Source organism: Rana temporaria, chromosome 9 (assembly GCF_905171775.1).
Source record: "Rana temporaria chromosome 9, aRanTem1.1, whole genome shotgun sequence".
Taxonomy (NCBI): domain Eukaryota; kingdom Metazoa; phylum Chordata; class Amphibia; order Anura; family Ranidae; genus Rana; species Rana temporaria.
In genome coordinates, this window is record NC_053497.1 from 136,921,598 (window position 1) to 136,939,135 (window position 17,538).

At 40.6% G+C, this 17,538-nt stretch overlaps 1 protein-coding gene across 16 annotated transcripts in view; it reads right to left on the reverse strand.

Moving 5' to 3' along the window:
• Positions 1–368: 368 nt before the first annotated feature.
• Positions 369–17,538, reverse strand: part of FNBP1 (formin binding protein 1) — a 301,149-nt gene continuing 283,979 nt past the window's right edge. For 9 of the 16 annotated variants that reach the window (XM_040324626.1, XM_040324622.1, XM_040324631.1 and 6 more), the window contains 4 exons: positions 17,388–17,509; positions 15,252–15,391; positions 15,018–15,176; positions 7,375–7,519 (listed from right to left, as the gene is read on the reverse strand). In XM_040324626.1, the coding sequence (XP_040180560.1) occupies positions 7,467–7,519; positions 15,018–15,176; positions 15,252–15,391; positions 17,388–17,509 (474 nt within the window). In that variant the 3' untranslated portion in view covers positions 7,375–7,466. Of the gene's footprint in view, positions 1,501–7,374; positions 7,520–13,732; positions 15,177–15,251; positions 15,392–17,387; positions 17,510–17,538 lie in introns of those variants that run through there. The other 7 variants (XM_040324637.1, XM_040324623.1, XM_040324629.1 and 4 more) reach the window with 3 other exon arrangements.

A 17,538-nucleotide genomic window follows, 5' to 3' on the forward strand; every position in this document is an offset into this window, starting at 1 on the left:
CACCAGACAATGGTGATAAATACACGGACACGCATTACTCTTTATCATAAACTATGCAGGAGTCTTCTCTTAATGATGCTGTACGGTAGTGGTTTGCACAAAAAGTGCGAATGACAGAATAACTCCTTGTATTCAAGACTCTTAGACGCCTTCACCTCACAGTACTGAAGACATATCATCTGTTCATGGGTTGTCGATTCAACCTGTTCAAAAAGTTGTGACCACATTTGAGGAGTTTTGTATCCATTATTATTATAAACCATGATGACAATGGGATTACTAAAATTGCATAACCATAACTGCCTTGTTTTAAAAATGTCCCTTCTTTCAAAGTCCCTAAAGACACACCCTTCAAAAGGCAATTCCACTTTTTTTTTTTTAACTAGAGGGGGGTTAGATAAAGGTAAAAATAAAACTGATATTAAGGAAGTATTTGTGAATGTGAAATGTGTCTTTTACCTATTTGAGGAACATAAATGATGGAGAAAGTTCCCTTTGACTTAAACAGGGAGGTTTGGTATCCTCTCCATACTGAAAACTTAAAATCTTCCAGGGAAACCGAAGCACAATTTCTTTCAGCTTTAGCCCAACTCTAGTTAGAAAAACAGTTACAAGCGGGGTTTCTCTTGAAATTAGAAGTGTGTATTGGAAGATGGTGAAGCATTTTTAGCACTCATGTAGCAGGAAAGGGGTTAAGAAACCCAAAATAATTTAAGGTGCCCCCTAGGTGAGCACAGGCAAGGAGACAGGGCGAGCATGCAGGCAGAACAAAGAGTGACCAGGTGTGAAGGAGCACACAAGTGCCACGTCCAGATAGTAAGTAATGAACTAAAAAGTCAGGAGGAATGGAGAGGCCAAGGAAAGGAAGGGCAGAGGAAGACTGAGAACCACAAAGGGGGAAGAACACGGAAAGGAAGGGGCAACAAATATATTAATGTGTAAGTAGGGTCAGGGTGGTGTTTTCAGTAAAAAGGGTTGACTGTTTAACAATGTGTCTCAGGAAGGCACAGACGGGCATGTGCGTAAGTCAGGTATTCTTGGCTTTTAAAAAAAAAAAAATGGTTTATCAATATGGCTGCTTTTCTGCTAATGATCCAATATATATTTCAATCTCTATGAAAACTCTAAACACAACGTATTTTCTGTTGTGTGCTGATCTAGGCTCCAGTTGGTATACAAATTTGCAGTCTCCACCTGTAGGCAATGGAGATCACCAAGAATATAATGCACCAGGATACTTGATAATACTGATATAGGCGTCCATTAATGGGTATCCTTGGCTGAAAAGTGCTGGGCACCAGTATATCAACTGCCTGTCAGGTCGTGGAGTGGTTTGCTTACAAACGCAGATGGTGACATGTCTGATATGCATGTTAAAGTGAGCAGAGAATTTTGTCTGGAGTCCGACTGTAAGGTGGATACAGGGGATATGTGAGGGTCTAAGATTCCTCCTGTATATAGCTCGCCCCGAGGTCCTTGCACCAGCACACCTTTAGGAATCTAGAATAGAAAAAAATATATATAAAATACTCATATTAGAGATGAACGTTCAGCAACAAGTTGGAGCTGCCCAATAAATCTGCATGCCAACAAAAACAACCAAATTAGAGAGACTGTCCACCCATAACTTATATTTCAGATATGATAGACCAGACCCAGCAGACTGTAGATTGGCCACTTGGGTAAACACCACTTATCTACCTTGACAATAAAAAGTAGCCTTAATCTCCTTTGGAATCTTTCATTTTTACATCAAGAAAACGAAGATCCCATGGCAGGCAGAAGCTACTGTTTAGGTTCTAAGATATAAAACAAGCCAATGGATGATTCACCTTTCCAGACTCTGAATTACAGTTTTGGGTGGAATACCATTTTAATCATTTCAGTGTTTTATATTCAGGCAGACACAACCACTACTGTAAGTTGTAAGTTGGCAATTTAGTGCCATCATCCCCTGAAATCTCCATCACAATAACTGGACCCAGAACAAAGAATTGTGCTGTTTGTAAAGTTTTTATTCTAAAAAGGCAACCTTTTTAGAATAGAATTATAAAAGCTTATTCTGGTGCCTTGGTGTATGCTCGTTGGCAGTCATCCTTATCCTTGCTTCACCAGTAACTATCATGCAGACCGTGAAATGCTTGTGGACACCTGGTTTGCATACTTGTTGCTCACAAGAGAAGGATAAGAATGCTTCTGAAACAAGGGAGACTTATACTCCTAGTGGGTCTCCAGAAACCAGACACTATATGCTACACTCATTGATGACACATGTTAGAGTAGCAAACCTATTATAGGAAAGGAAATGGGTTTTATACCAATATCTCTAACATGACACTCTTGTTCAGAGGATGTTCCATCTAAATTGTAAATCTCTTTAAAGAGAAATTTGGTTGGCACTTAGATAACAGCATGTACAGTAAGTAGTTTTAGGATTAATCCTTTAAAAATAAGCGCCATTTCACACTGATGCACTTTTGATGTGTTCCCATTGACTTACAATAGAAAGTGCCTTTTTAGTGCGCTTTTGAAAAACTGCACCAAAGATGCAGGACTTTTTAAATTGCAGCAAACTGTTACATAGGATTTAATGGAAAATAGTTTTCATGTGCTTTTGTGTTCAAGGAAAAGCACGGCAAAAGCACATCAGTGTAAAAGGGGCTTTAGTTTACCGTTGTTTTAGCAGCGCTTTTTGGCCGCTAGTGGGGAGCTTTTAACCCCCGCTAGCGGCTGAAGAAAGGGATAAAACTGCCCATGTTGCGCCACTTTGGAAGTGCTTTTCATGCGCTTTGGAATCGCTGCCCATGCATTCCAATGGGCAGGGGCGGTTTAGGAGCACTGTATACACCGCTCCCAAACCGCCCCAAAGATGCTGCTTGCAGGACTTTTTTGTAACGCCCTGCAAGCGCACTGCCCCAGTGTGAAAGCACTGGGGATTTTACACTGGGGGGGCAAGGGAGGCGGTTTTTAGTCGCTTTACAGGCACTATTTATAGAGTTAAAACGCCTGAAACTCACCTTCAGTGTGAAAGGGGTCTAAGAAAGGGGTCTAATGCCGCGTACACACGATCATTTTTCAGGATGAAAAAAAAAACAAAGTTTTTCGGCATGTAGAAAAAATGAAGTTTTTCCAACTTCATCATTAAAACGACGTTGCCCACACACCATCGTTTTAAAAAAATGCTCTAGCAAAGTGCGGTGACGTACAACACGTATGACAGCACTATAAAGGGGAAGTTCCATGCGGATGACGCCACCCTTCGGGCTGCTTTAGCTGATTCCGTGTTAGTAAAAGACGATTCCCGCTTTCCTGTCTGTTACATCGTGATGAATGTGCTTACTCCATTATGAACGGTAGTTTTACCAGAACGAGCGCTCCCGTCTCATAACTTGCTTCTGAGCATGCGCAGGTTTTTTCCGTTGCTTTAGCCCACATGTGATCATTTTTTACAACCCGAAAAACGACATCGTTTAAAACGTCGTTAAAAAATGCAGCATGTTCGGGAAAAAAAATTGTTGTTTTTCAGAACCCTGAAAAATTATGTGAAGCCCACACACGATCATTTGAAATGACATTTTTTTAAAACAAAGTTTTTTTTTATGCCGAAAAATGATCGTGTGTACGCGGCATTAGAGTAGCAATGTTTCAGACCTTTCAATGGCTCAGTAAAATCTTCTACTGTCTGCCTGCAATGTTTATATCAGCACTTGGAAAGTATAATTTCTGTTGCTGGAGTGTAGTGAATCATATGAGGACACTTAAAGGGCTGCCTTTCTTTAACCTAGCATTTCAAGAGCAAATGGCTAAACACACAATCAGTTTACAGATACGCTATATTACCAAAAGTATTGAGACACCTGCCTTTACGCGCACTCTCCTGAACAATTTAACTTAAAATATAGTAACCCACAATTAAAAAGTTTTTGCCGCGTTTAGAAGCATTTTTTTTTTTTAAATAGGCAAAAATGAAAAACGTCTGTAAACGAAACGTGGCTAAACGCGTGTTACCACGATTAGAAGGGTTTGGTGCTTTACATGTCTTCAAACTCAGCTTCTGAAACCATTTTTTTGTGTTCCAAAAAAGCCTCTAAACTCAACTACCTGGAAACGACCCTGTGTGCATGTACCGGTAAGATAACAGAGAGTTCAGGAGCAGTTGAAAAAAATGCCCAAGGTTTAGGAGTGTGTCTATGGGAATGTATGACTATTCTTCCAGAAGCGCATTTGTGAGGTCAGGCACTGATGTTGGATGAGAAGGCCTGGCTCGCAGTCTCCGCTCTAATTCATCCCAAAGGCGTTCTATCGGTGTGAGGTAATGACTCTATGCGGGCCAGTAAAGTTTCTTCACCCCAAACTTGCTCATCCATGTCTTTATGGACCTTAGTGCACTGGTGTGCAGCCATGCTGGAACAGGAAGGGGGCATCCCCAAACACAATTTCACTTTTCCAACTCCGTGGGAACAGTTTGGGGATGCCCCCTTCCTGTTCCAACAAGGCTGCACACCATTGCACAAAGGTCCATAAGAGTTGAAGCTGTTATAGTTGCAAAGGATGGGCCAACTCAATATTGAACCCTACAAGCTAAGACTGGGATGCCATTAAAGTTCATGTGCGTGTAATGGTAGGCATCTCAATACTTGGTAGTATATTGTCTGTTTACCATTTGCCCCTGCCATGGGGTTTGTAATGCTGTGATCTACACACATTGTCCACTCTGAGTAGCAAGACGGAGGACCCCCGCCCATACATTTAAGCAATTAAGCTTCCTATACCACTTCTCCTCCAGTATGCAGGCATCTGACCCAAAATGCAGAAATGCTGAGCCATGAAACAGAAGACTGACCTTAAATGACAGCTCTATGGCAGGTACAACATGAAACATAAATGATCAGTATTTTGATTGTGTGTTTAACTGTTTGCCTGGATCTCTTCTCTGAAAGTATACTTATCATTTGTAACGACACCCTGATAGAGCAGAAAATAGCATATGTTCTAATATAGTTACACAATAAGGATAGAAGGAGCACTAATGCACATAAATATAATAAAGAGCAGAGATATGAAAAAATAACATGATTTATTGTGGAAAGAGCTACTGCCCCTGGTTAAAAAATAATATATGAGTGACAATAGTACATATATGAATTAACAGCATAAAAACACATTGTACTGATTTGCTACAAATTATTCGAAACACAGCCAAAACCATAAGATCAGAAAATGCTTTTCTCTGCCTCTGATTTACAAGCTGATGTGTTTTTACATGCTGCAAAGGATTATGGGAGAAATAATGACACAAACCTGACAACCAGTACTCCATGCCGTCTCATAAATAGTCAATCGTTTCATGTAAACTGTCTGAAGGTTTTCCTTATAAGACTAAGAGGGGATTCCTATCTAAAATACATTTTGGGCAAGGTGCAATAAGTTATTAGAAGGGCCAGTAAATCCAAGGTATAAAGCGGACCTTCCCCTCCACCCCCGACAATAAAATTCCCTGGTAAATACATCTCTGCATGCAGATCCAAAAACATCTGCAAGTGTGTTTTTTCATAAATATTTTTTTCTTTTACTTAAATATAACAGAATCCCACTTCCTGGTCGTTTGAGGCACTGGTGACACTTCAGGGCCTCACAGGTGCCTCCTGGGAAGGCTACATCATCCTCCCTTGAAGGTGAGATCTCATTAGTACACTGCAAGATCTTGCAGAAAATGACATTTTTCTTGTAGGGTGCTGAGTGCGCAGGCACGGGATCTACCTGTGCGCCATCGTGGGAGGGCGAAATCGATTCCAGAAAGTAGAGAAAGAGAGAATCCTCTGCCCTTACTAACAATACAAAAAACCCTAAGGTTGGCGCTGCGCTGAATTAATTGAGTGATTAAAAGGTGTAACAATAAAAATTAATAGTTATATTAATGAAGAGCAGCTAGCATTAAATTGTGTACCACAATTTTACAAACATAAAAACAAAAAAAGGGGATGCAGCGCTAATAAGTGACGAATCAGCAATATAGGTGAGTAATTGGTGATGTTAGTAGAAAAAAATCAATAATAAAAATGATCATTCCAAAGAATAAACAATTTAAGGAATAAATAAGAGAAAATCACCACGCTGCAAATAGTCCAGAAATTAATGAATGATTGCACTTAATTTTCTCTTAATTGTCCCACAAGTGAAAATGTGAAAAAAACTAAAAAAAGAAAAGATGACACGGAAAATCCATATAAAAAAGATCCATAAAGATTTCCAAGACGGTGAAGATAGGGTGATGAAAGATGAAATTCCACACTGCACCCGTGCTTATAAAATGCCTCCTTACCGCAATTAAAGACTGTATCTCACCAGTCTCATAAAGCCTATGGGAATTGAGGTATCCCACAACCCATCCACCTGGATGATCAGAGGGCTCAGCATAGGATCCGAACGGAACCGTGGATAATGAAAGAGAAAGGGATTCTCATAGTGTATACCGTTTAAAATCACAATCGATATTTATTAAAAGTTGCACTTACAGTTAAGTAGTGTATAATAGGCAGTAACAAGCAGTCACAGAAAAAAGTCCTTCTCCGATGCTCCAATGCTACGATGCTTCCTCGCTACCAGGACTCACACACCGCTAGCGTACAAGGCGAAAACGCGATGACGTCACAGCAACGTGACGTCATGACGTCATCGCGTTTTCGCCTTGTACGCTAGCGGTGTGTGAGTCCTGGTAGCGAGGAAGCATCGTAGCATTGGAGCATCGGAGAAGGACTTTTTTCTGTGACTGCTTGTTACTGCCTATTATACACTACTTAACTGTAAGTGCAACTTTTAATAAATATCGATTGTGATTTTAAACGGTATACACTATGAGAATCCCTTTCTCTTTCATTATCCACGGTTCCGTTCGGATCCTATGCTGAGCCCTCTGATCATCCAGGTGGATGGGTTGTGGGATACCTCAATTCCCATAGGCTTTATGAGACTGGTGAGATACAGTCTTTAATTGCGGTAAGGAGGCATTTTATAAGCACGGGTGCAGTGTGGAATTTCATCTTTCATCACCCTATCTTCACCGTCTTGGAAATCTTTATGGATCTTTTTTATATGGATTTTCCGTGTCATCTTTTCTTTTTTTAGTTTTTTTCACATTTTCACTTGTGGGACAATTAAGAGAAAATTAAGTGCAATCATTCATTAATTTCTGGACTATTTGCAGCGTGGTGATTTTCTCTTATTTATTCCTTAAATTGTTTATTCTTTGGAATGATCATTTTTATTATTGATTTTTTTCTACTAACATCACCAATTACTCACCTATATTGCTGATTCGTCACTTATTAGCGCTGCATCCCCTTTTTTTGTTTTTTTTTTTTTTTTTTTTGTCCTTACTAACAATGTCCACCAGGCATGAGCATTAGATAGATAACCCTGCTGTGAACAGTAGATATGTCTTTTTATATTGTCATTTCATAATGTTTTTAAAGGTGCATTTCCTTTATTTTTGAGGGTCTGAGTGAAGGTCCGCTTTGACCTACAAATATAAAAGTATAAAAGAGGAATGCATAAAATTTACAGACACACATGTAAAAGTTAAAAAGGGGCTTATGTGAATAGACAATATATTAATCCCTACATGCGGCTGAGTTTTCCTGTCCAGTAACCTACAGAAGAATGCAGGCTGTCTTTTGTAGGTGGCCTTTACAGCAGTATTACGCTCAAAAACAAAATACATTACAGCTTACCAGTCCTTAAATGTGGTGACTGCATTCGTTTTTTATGTTTTTTTTGCCCTTTATTTAAACCTGGTGAGCCAACCAGTAACACTTTCTATCTAAGAGCCGGTTCACACAGGGGCAACACAACTTCCAGCACGACTTTGGGAGGCAACTTGGACACGACTTGAGTATGAATCATCAGGCAACTTACGAGGCAACTTCAAGTTGCCTCCAGTACAGTACAAGGCAACTTCAAGTCGCCTCCAGGACAGAAGGCTTTCCAGTGGCCAATCAAACAACAATCAGCTCTGTGGGAGGGAGGGGTTTGCCTGAGAAATGTATGTTATCTTCCTGTATTGTTGCTTCAGTTAAGACAGTGATCAGACTTCTGAGGCAACTTCCATTGAAATCAATGGGTACAAGTTGCCTAGAAGTCGGATTGAAGTAGTACAGGAACCTTTTCTGAAGTCGGAGCGACTTCAGTAGTGTGTATTAAGACGGCTCCATTCACTTCCATTGATTTTCTCAACCACACGACTTGGGAAGACTTGGGGCAACTTCAAGTCGAATCCCAGGTCGCCCCTGTGTGAACCGGCTCCTAGGGTGTCTCCAATGTGGATGGAGGGGTTATGGGGACACCTTTGGACAGCAGTATTGTCAATCTGGGGAATGGGTAGTGTTGGATGGACTAGTAAATTTAGATGGACCTGAGAAACAAAAAAAGATGAACTCCAGGTAACACTTTTTAAACAATTATAGCAAGTTTTTTTTTGTTTTTGGGATAGATGTTTTATATAAATTTATATAAGATGACTATTGTACATACACCTGTCAGTGGTAAATGGTTTGTCTCAACTCTTTCACTGCTACTTTTGCTGGCCATATTAAATTAAGTAAAAAAAAAACAGACTTACTGGCCAGACTAAGAAGAAGGAATGGGTGGCACTCAGCATGACATCAAAAAGTAAAAATCCTTTATTGAAAATAAATTTACAATGCTGTAAAAATACCCTACGCGTTTCAGGCATTAGTCCTTAGCCATGACTGACTAATGTCTGAAATGCATAGGATTTTATTACTTTTTGGATGTCATTCTGAGTGCCGACCATCCCTACATCTTATCCTGGTTCGCTAGAGGTATCGGCAGCCTCGAGGTCTGAGCACCGGGTGGAGCTGTTATCTGGGAAGGTAAAAGCGCCCTCACGCCTGTTTTCCATTACTGGCCAGACCACGGGGTGAAAATTTAGGGTGGAAAAAAAAAAAACGTAAACAATAAAACCAATGCAGCTATCACATCTAAGGATATGTAAGCTGCAATATAATACATTTTTAGCTTTTAGGTTTAAAACTGCTTTAACAGCTAGCAACATAAAGCAGTGTTCTAAATCTGGCAACACACGTCACAATATGGTTCTGTAATCTCCTTTATAAAATGATCAACAGCTACGTAGGGCAAGGGATATACCTTGAACAGATTGTTTAGGTAGGCCCTAACAATGTATAGTTAAGCTACAGATGATTGTACCAAGATTGTCCAATCAGATTGTAATAAGTGTGGTCAGCTTTAGGATGACCTTAAGGAATAACTCATAAATTAATGCGTTGCTTCAGTTTCAATGCTGCTTGTATTACCTGGGCTGTTCTCAACCTCCCTAGGGGGCAATTATGGGAGCGTCTGACTTTCTACAACACAGTCCAATCCAGCTAGTTGGAAAATCTAAGCGTTTCTTCTTCACTAGAAACAAATGTGTGCAATACTGTCTGCTACTTGGGTATTGCAAAGGGTTGCTATCACTTGTTAAAGAATAGGGAAGTGTCACCTGCCCTGTATTCTCAACAAGCAGTTTTAAGGCACCCATAGAAATGATGTGACAGACAGCTCCATTTTTGAAGTACCCATAGACAAAGCAGCTTCTCTAAAGAAATAGCAATCAAACAGATTCGTGGAAATTAGTCTGGTTTACGTTTTTTAAGCCCTGATGCTCTAGCACAGGAGGTGTCTGCAGAATCCTACCATATGAAAGTTTACAATACAATACAAAGACCATTGATATATTTGCATTGTATTGGGTGTCCCATTTCAAAGATAACAGGATTCAGTCAGGGCTTTTCATCAGAACTGGCAGCCAAAGGGCAACCAACATCTATGCAATTCCATAGATCTCAATATAGAGGTCACAATGAGTTTATTGCGGCATGTGGTTACACCAATCTAAAGCTACATTAATTTCAGTCCAGGACATAACGTTGTCCGGTCACAAGATGGTAGTGTTGGAGGAGGCCTCCTTCCTTCCCAATCCACAAGATAGAAATGGGCCCAAAAAGGAGAAACCCAATAGCTATTTCTTTGTGAAAATTAATGTAGATTTAGATTGCTGTAACCATATGATGCCATAAACTAATTGTGACTGCTATACTGAAATCAGTGGAACTGCAAGAATGTCTGGTGGCCCTTTCACTGCCATTCCAAACGAAGACGACTGTTACCTATTAAATGGGACACTTGGTTTTGTAATGCATATAAAAAAAATACTGTATTGTGCATCATTTATTATTTAAAATGTGTGGCGTAATTATTTAAGTGGGAAATATTTGTTTTACATTCATGTGTTGAATTTACATCCTTGAGTGCCGTCCTAAAAATCCCCAATTTATTTTCTGTTGGAGTTATTTTATGTAGTACAAGTCAATCAGCCAAGGTAATGAAGGGTTCTGAAACTCTCTCTAATGTGTGCTGAATCTAAAAAAATTGTTTCCTGCTGTTTATGTCAACCTTTATTATCCTAAAAAATTATAGCAAGCTTTTTATGTTTCTGTACATGGCTACTTGGACAAGCAGTCTAAGTGTGGGAAAGGTACAGAAGATCCTACAGGAAAGGTGTGGGTGATGCCTCTACCCATTTATTTTTCCCATTAACCACTTAAGCCCCGGACCTTTAGGCAGCTAAATGCCCAGGCCAGGTTTTGCGATTCGGCACTGCGTCGCTTTAACAGACAATTGCGCGGTCGTGCGACGTGGCTCCCAAACAAAATTGGCGTCCTTTTCCCCCCACAAATAGAGCTTTCTTTTGGTGGTATTCTATCACCTCTGCCGTTTTTATTTTTTGCGCTATAAACAAAAATAGAGCGACAATTTTGAAAAAAATGCAATATTTTTTACTTTTGCAGCCGCCACAGTGAAGCACGGGGAAGCCGTGTTTACATACGGCTCTCCCCGTTCTTCAGCTCCGGGGAGCGATCGCGAGGGGGCGGCTAGAAACGAATAGCCGCGCCCTCATCCCGGATCGCTCCCACGGAAGAACCGACCGCCGCATGTACCGGGGGGGGGGTCCCGATCGGACCCCCGACCCGCGGAAAGGCAGGGACGTACATGTACGCCCATCTGCCTGTATGTGCCATTCTGTCAACGTATATATACATGCGGCGGTCGTTAAGTGGTTAAAATACATTTTAATTAATCAGAATTTTAGATAACAGAGCCAATGCATCCAGCTAGGATGATCTGCCGGTATGGGAAGGTTGGACAGGCACAGGGAATTTGTCAAAATGGACATTTGGCAATAGGCTTTCAGTATTATGAAGCTCCCCCAAAACAATTGAGATCCTTTCACTATAATAGACAGTCTTCAACACTATAAACATCTATTATGGCTAACTGCATAACAGAACATTGCTCCGTCACATTGGGAAGCCATGGATTACCTGTGCTTGCACTATATCATTACTATTAGACATATATCTTCTATGAGATAAATAATTTCTGGAATTTTATATATAATCTAAAATAATTTTATACAAAAAAATAAGGGTGAGGTTGCCAATTTAAAACCTATGACCGATGCACACCACTGGATGGAGTTTAAAGTACATGGCTGTAGTTGGGCAGATTTTAGAACAAGTACAATAAAGTGTTTGGCATTGCCAGTGATAAGCTTTACATAAATAGTCAGCAAACTTTGAAATCCTTTCTGTAAGTTTGTAGCATTGTGAGACAAGAGACTATTAGAAATCTTCTGCCTCCCAAATAACCAGGACAGATAAAAATGCTAATGAAAATGGCAATCTTCACCAAAGCCCTATACACACAGGCCCGTTCCAAAAAAAAAACGTCCGACAATCGGCCCGTGTTTGGGCCGGTCTGTCCAACAGAAGCCAGCCGGCCACTGGTTGGAGTGTTCTGGTGTCCCCCTGTCAGAACACAAAAGCTCAGCTGGGGAAATCGCAAGGTTAGTACAGCAGCTCTGACCGAAACTGTCAGTTTTTTTTGTGCAACCCGCTGGGCTGCACAAAGAAAAAACTGTTATGCCTCGTACACACGGCCGGACTTTCCGAGGAAAAAATTCCAACTGACTTTTTTTCTCGGAAAGTCCAGTCGCGTGTAGCCTCCATCGGACGTTTTTGTCGGAAGTCCGACGGACCTTAGATAAAGAACCAGTTCTCTTTCTTTCCGGGTGTACGAGGCATTAGTGTGTACCCGGCTTTATATGTCCAGCAGAATATGAGTAAGGTTTAGGAGAGATATGAGGCCTGTTTGCTATAATCAAGTAGTGCAACAAAGCAAAAGATATCTGCAGCACCAGGCACAGAAAACATACAGGACCTCTATATTGTCCTTGTTCAGTAACGGAGCAGACTCAAAGTGGTTTTAAAGGCTCTATGCATAAAGGTAAAAAATCTGTAGCACACCCCTACCCCCCTCACAATACTCACCTAAACTCCCTCCCGATCCAGCGATGTGCACAAGAGCTGAGCTACTCCCAGGTCGCTCATTCCTCATTGGCTAATGAGCAAATGAGAGAGCTGGGGGTGGGGCCAAGCTGCAGTTCTATATGTTTTATGGATCAAGAGCGAGCATGCACCTGTGCCCCCAGAGCTTGCTTTTGGGGGTACTGGCTGAAGAGAGGGAGCCAGGAGTGCTGGCGGGGGACCTGAAAAGAGGAGGATTGGGACTGTTCTGTGCAAAACCACTGCACAGAGCAGGTAATTATAACATGTTTGTTATTTTTTTTTTAAAAAGAGCCTTTAATGTCACTTTAAAGTGGTTGTAAACCCTTCTGTAAAAGAGTCACTTTTGGGCACAGATTGAGCCAGGAGATAAGGGACATATGTTGGATTGTTTTAACATGGACAGTAATCTACAATATATTCTTTAATGTCTGTAAAGAATATTCTGACCCTATCGGTCAATAATGACTCTTTTCAATGATTAGCCCTGGCTAGCGAGTTGTTAATTGAGTCAGGCTTCTGGAAGACCTTTCATTGTGTGCTATTGATGATAGATGTGTTGTGACTCTAAAGGTCAGACGTCTGTGCAATGTGTATTGTGCAGGTGAATGACTTATTGTCGGAGACGTAACGTCTGGGGGATAATTAACTCCTCTATGTAATTATCTAAAAGAATGTGATTGAAGCTCATCGTGTGATGTATGGGTGGGGTGTGGTTTTGTTCCTTTGAGTACTGTAACATGCTGTAACTGCTTAAAAGCTGAGAGTGAACCATTAAAGTTGTCTTGCATTTGAAACCAGAACAGAGCTGTGTGTCTCGTGTCTGGGGGGAATTCTTATGGGCCGTGTTCGTTTGCCTGATTGTGGAGTGTCGATAAGCTGTCTTGGGTGGAATGGAATATCGTGAACGGATTTAACCCCTGTCCCATTTGTGGTTCCGTTACACCTTCCATATATCCAGTGTAGTGACCGGCCTCAGGTGATACACAGAAATGAAACAAATCGTCCTACATAAGTTGTATCTGTTTATCTACAGTTGTCTTTCCCCTACATCCATTCAAAGTGCAGAATTTACACAGGATCTCTCAGCTCTGAAAACAGGGGGCAGAGAGCTGAAGTTACTAAGTGAGGAGGGTTCTGTGAGATTATTGGAGGGAAGGGACATACCCCCTTCACACAGCACCCTGAGGTTGTCAATCAGCTGGAGCTCCCTCCCGTCACCATTTTTCTCAGAAAAATTTGTCAGAAGTGACTCATGCAGATAGCAGAGGAACAAGGCAGGAGACAGAAATGACAGTGCTCTGGATTGAGATAGTGATATGCTTTTTTTCATATTTCATGTCTGAGGGTTACAACCACTTTAAGGTTCCTTTGCTGAATCAGGTCCATCACCTGCACCTGGTGGGGGCTCGAAGTCAGGGAAGTCTGGGAACCTTCAGTGAAATGCTGATATCTTCAACAAATCCTAGGCTCTGAGGAATTCGAATAAGTTATTTGAAAGGTGGAATGCACTATTATTTAATTAATTAATTAACACCTTGTGTGCCTACATGTTCCAGGGATGAAAATCCATCCTTAGCTGAACCATTTTAGTAAAAGCTAGAAGCATTGGAGACCAAAACTGATGACACTGCCTTACAGAGACTAGGATTTGTAAAGCTATTGGCTTCAAAATGAAGAATGTCATACTACTGGGGTTTCAATCCCCCCTGGCCCCAGGCTGATGGGTCAACTCATTTGGCTGTAAAACCATCATAAATATTTTAAAGCAGGGAGATTAACTTTTGACTCTTCAATTAATACGATCACTGGCAATTACCTCCTTCACAGTAAATGAATAACCTGCCCAGGTTAAATAAGTACTTCAGCATAGAAAAAATGTTTCCATCCCTTCTGATAGCAGTACGGTTAGGACCTCCAAATATAACACTTTGACATTTTAGTCCAGGTTTCTAAAGCTATGAGAGTCTTCAGTATACAATTTCAGCTTAGGATCAAAAGTCAATTAGCCAGTTTTACATTTTTGGCTAATATGGCTATAGGATTTTTTTGGGTAAAGAAATATCTCACAATAGAGGAGTTTTTAGTCAATATTCAACTTTACTTAGGTCCGTAGCTGCCTTCAGCCTTAAGACTCTCTAGCTTTTTTGTTGGGTAGACTTTCTTTTGTCCTCCAAAACCACTGTCACCACTTACTGAACTTGCTTATCTACACCACCTTGATCTATACTTGTTGACAAATGACACATGGTAGGACATTTTACAAAGGGGTTATTTGCATGGAAGCTTGGTCAATGAGATCAAACCTACCATAATTCCATGGACTCAATCTTTCTGCAACTATGGACACATCTACAAAATAGGGTTTAGATGGATGAAATACAAGTTGTTATAGACTTTTGAGTTGGGATATGGGCCACACAGCTTTAGCTCCCTTTACTGTTCTTTATACACCGCATGCCAAGGACCAAGCTAACTGAAGCCAGTCACTGGGACAAGTAAGCAGGTGCCAAGGAACACACACATTGCTGGGGGTGAAACCCCTTTATAGACAGACAGGCAGATGAGGTTAGATGTAAGTCTTGGCACCTTTGGCATTTTTGTCCAAATAAACTTCGATGTAAGATGTTGGGACATAACCCTCCTCCTCCTCGCTCCTGCGGATCCGTGTCCATCCATCCCCTTTGTCCTCCTCGATGACTTTCAGTATTTCACCTTCTGATACAGATATGGTTCCTTCATTTTCACCTAGTGGGACATGGTCAGAGTCAGCAGCGTAAAATTACACGTAGAGTTAAGTGTAGGAAAATATGAGGGTATTACCGTCAAAAGGGTATAAGGCTTTACAAGTTCCTATTGTGGGCAGGGGCTCCTCGTCATCAAAATCATCATCGAACTCTGTGGGCGTCACCTTCACTTCCGTCTCCTGGCTCTGATCTTCCGTGTAACTGCCATCTGGGCTGCTCAAGAGAGAAAGACATAGAATCACTATAGCAACAGACTCCAGGACTACCAGAGGATGTTGCACTGTGAGCAAAATATCCTCAGGCTATCTGATCGGAATGACAGGGAGGGTGTGTTAAAGTTCAACGCCATTCAAACTTTTTGATTGTGGAAAGGGTTGGCAGGTGTTAGAACTTTTGCCAGGTTTTGCTGCCGCTGGTGTTGAAGCTGAAGAAATTTTTCTGTAAAACTGTAGTAGTCATTTGTGTTCCCATAGAGAGAAATTCTCTAGCTGCCCTGTCCAATCCCTGTCACCAGGACAAGGAAGTAAGGAGATGTTATGGGTACACATTAATGCAGTAGAATCCTGGCAGAGGTTGTAAACCCTCCACATTCTACTAGAATAGGTGTTTTATCACTGTCTATGGAAGGGGAGATTTTCAGTCACTTCTTATTAGAGATGGGAAGGCCTGGGAAAAAAATTGAAAAATCTGAGAAAAATTGTTTTTCCTTACGTTTTTTTTTCAAAGCCTTTTTTTTCCGGAAAAACTGGAAAAGGGGAGTGTGTAATATGCTCTTTTACAACGATTAGTAGGATATCTATGACATGGTATTCAATACAACATAAAGACCTTTCTGAGACTTTATGTAAAGTCTTAAATTATTGCAAGTTCTCTCTTCGAAGACAAGCAAATCCTGGAATACAATTCAAGTAACACTGTAATTCTCAATGCAGTTCTCAAACAAAAGAAATATGCATTTCTGCCACTAGGGAGCATTGCAGGGAAAAAGCTTCCAGCTTAGTTTGCTTGTGGGCTACATTTGTATCCTCTACAGTTGGGTGATTGTTGGGAAAGCTAGTAGATTATAGTTTCTGTCCTCTCAGGCCTTAATTGACAAGTAAGAGGGTACATTTATCTGCCAAAATAGTTTATATTTATAACCTTTAAATGATTCATGTTATAGTTCTCCACCATCACAGCATAATATTTCCCTATATGGTTTTTACTTTTCCTCCTCTCAGTAAAATGGTGAGACCAACATCTAGAATTTGGAAGCATTTCCACAGCACAATTTCTGCTGAGAAGAAATCTTCTTTTCCAAATGCTACAAGCATGACAAAACACATCCTTGCACATGAGAGGGGGAAAAGACTTTAAAAATAGCTTTTCCCTCCAGAGGTCTCATTCCAGAAACACGTTCTGCTGCTTCTGGATCATCACAAAGTGTTTGTTCACCAGCAGCATGTTCAAGTAAAGAAGTCTTACAAATCATGGTGTCCCAAAAATACACAATCCCTTCATTTATAGATAAAACAACACCTGGAAATCAGTAGAACATTGATCAAGCTTTTGCAAGAGCAATATATGCTTCTGGATGATCAGCATTGTCAATAACTGAAAATGCATATTGTCAAGAAGCTTTTACATTATTATGAGGGAAAGGGGGTGGTTACCTGATCTCATGTATAGCTGAAATGTTCATAACATATACAGTCCTTGTTATTCCATTTGTAATAAAAAATAAAAATTTTAAAAAGCAAGTTTAGTTTATTTATTGAATAAGCTGTACTTTTAAAGCATATTATTTTTATATACACTGCATTTTACGCTCCCAATATAACAAAACAACTTTCAATTTGTAAAACTACTCCACACTGAGTTTTTTCCGAAAATTTCCGATACAAAAAACAGGGAAACTGTATTTTTCCCATGGCTTCAAAATTTCCAGAAATTTTACATTGCAACTTCTGACACCCGCCACCTGCACAAGATGCGAGTGAGGGTAAATCTTCCTTATATCTCTTGGGGATTCCAAACTCTCCTAAGTTCCTCTGTTAAAGCTTGCTACAAAGCGCAATATAGCTCAAGTTTAAATTTCCACAAGCAAGTGAATAAATCAGGGTTTCAAATCCTCTCCCTTCCCTCTGAAAGTTTCCAAATAAGAAAAGGGAGCCTGAAAGCAAACAGCTTAGAAAACCCATAGAGTTCTTTCTTCACACTCAGTATACTGTACCTCTCCCGGTCCTGTGCACAGTTGTTGACTGGAGCAGTGTTTTGTGTTTCATACAGGCCACTTTGCCGACGGGAGCTGTCATTGCGGACAGGAAGTCTTCCTTCGACTTCTGCCAGCCAACTCTGCAAAAAATCCATGTTATATATATTGG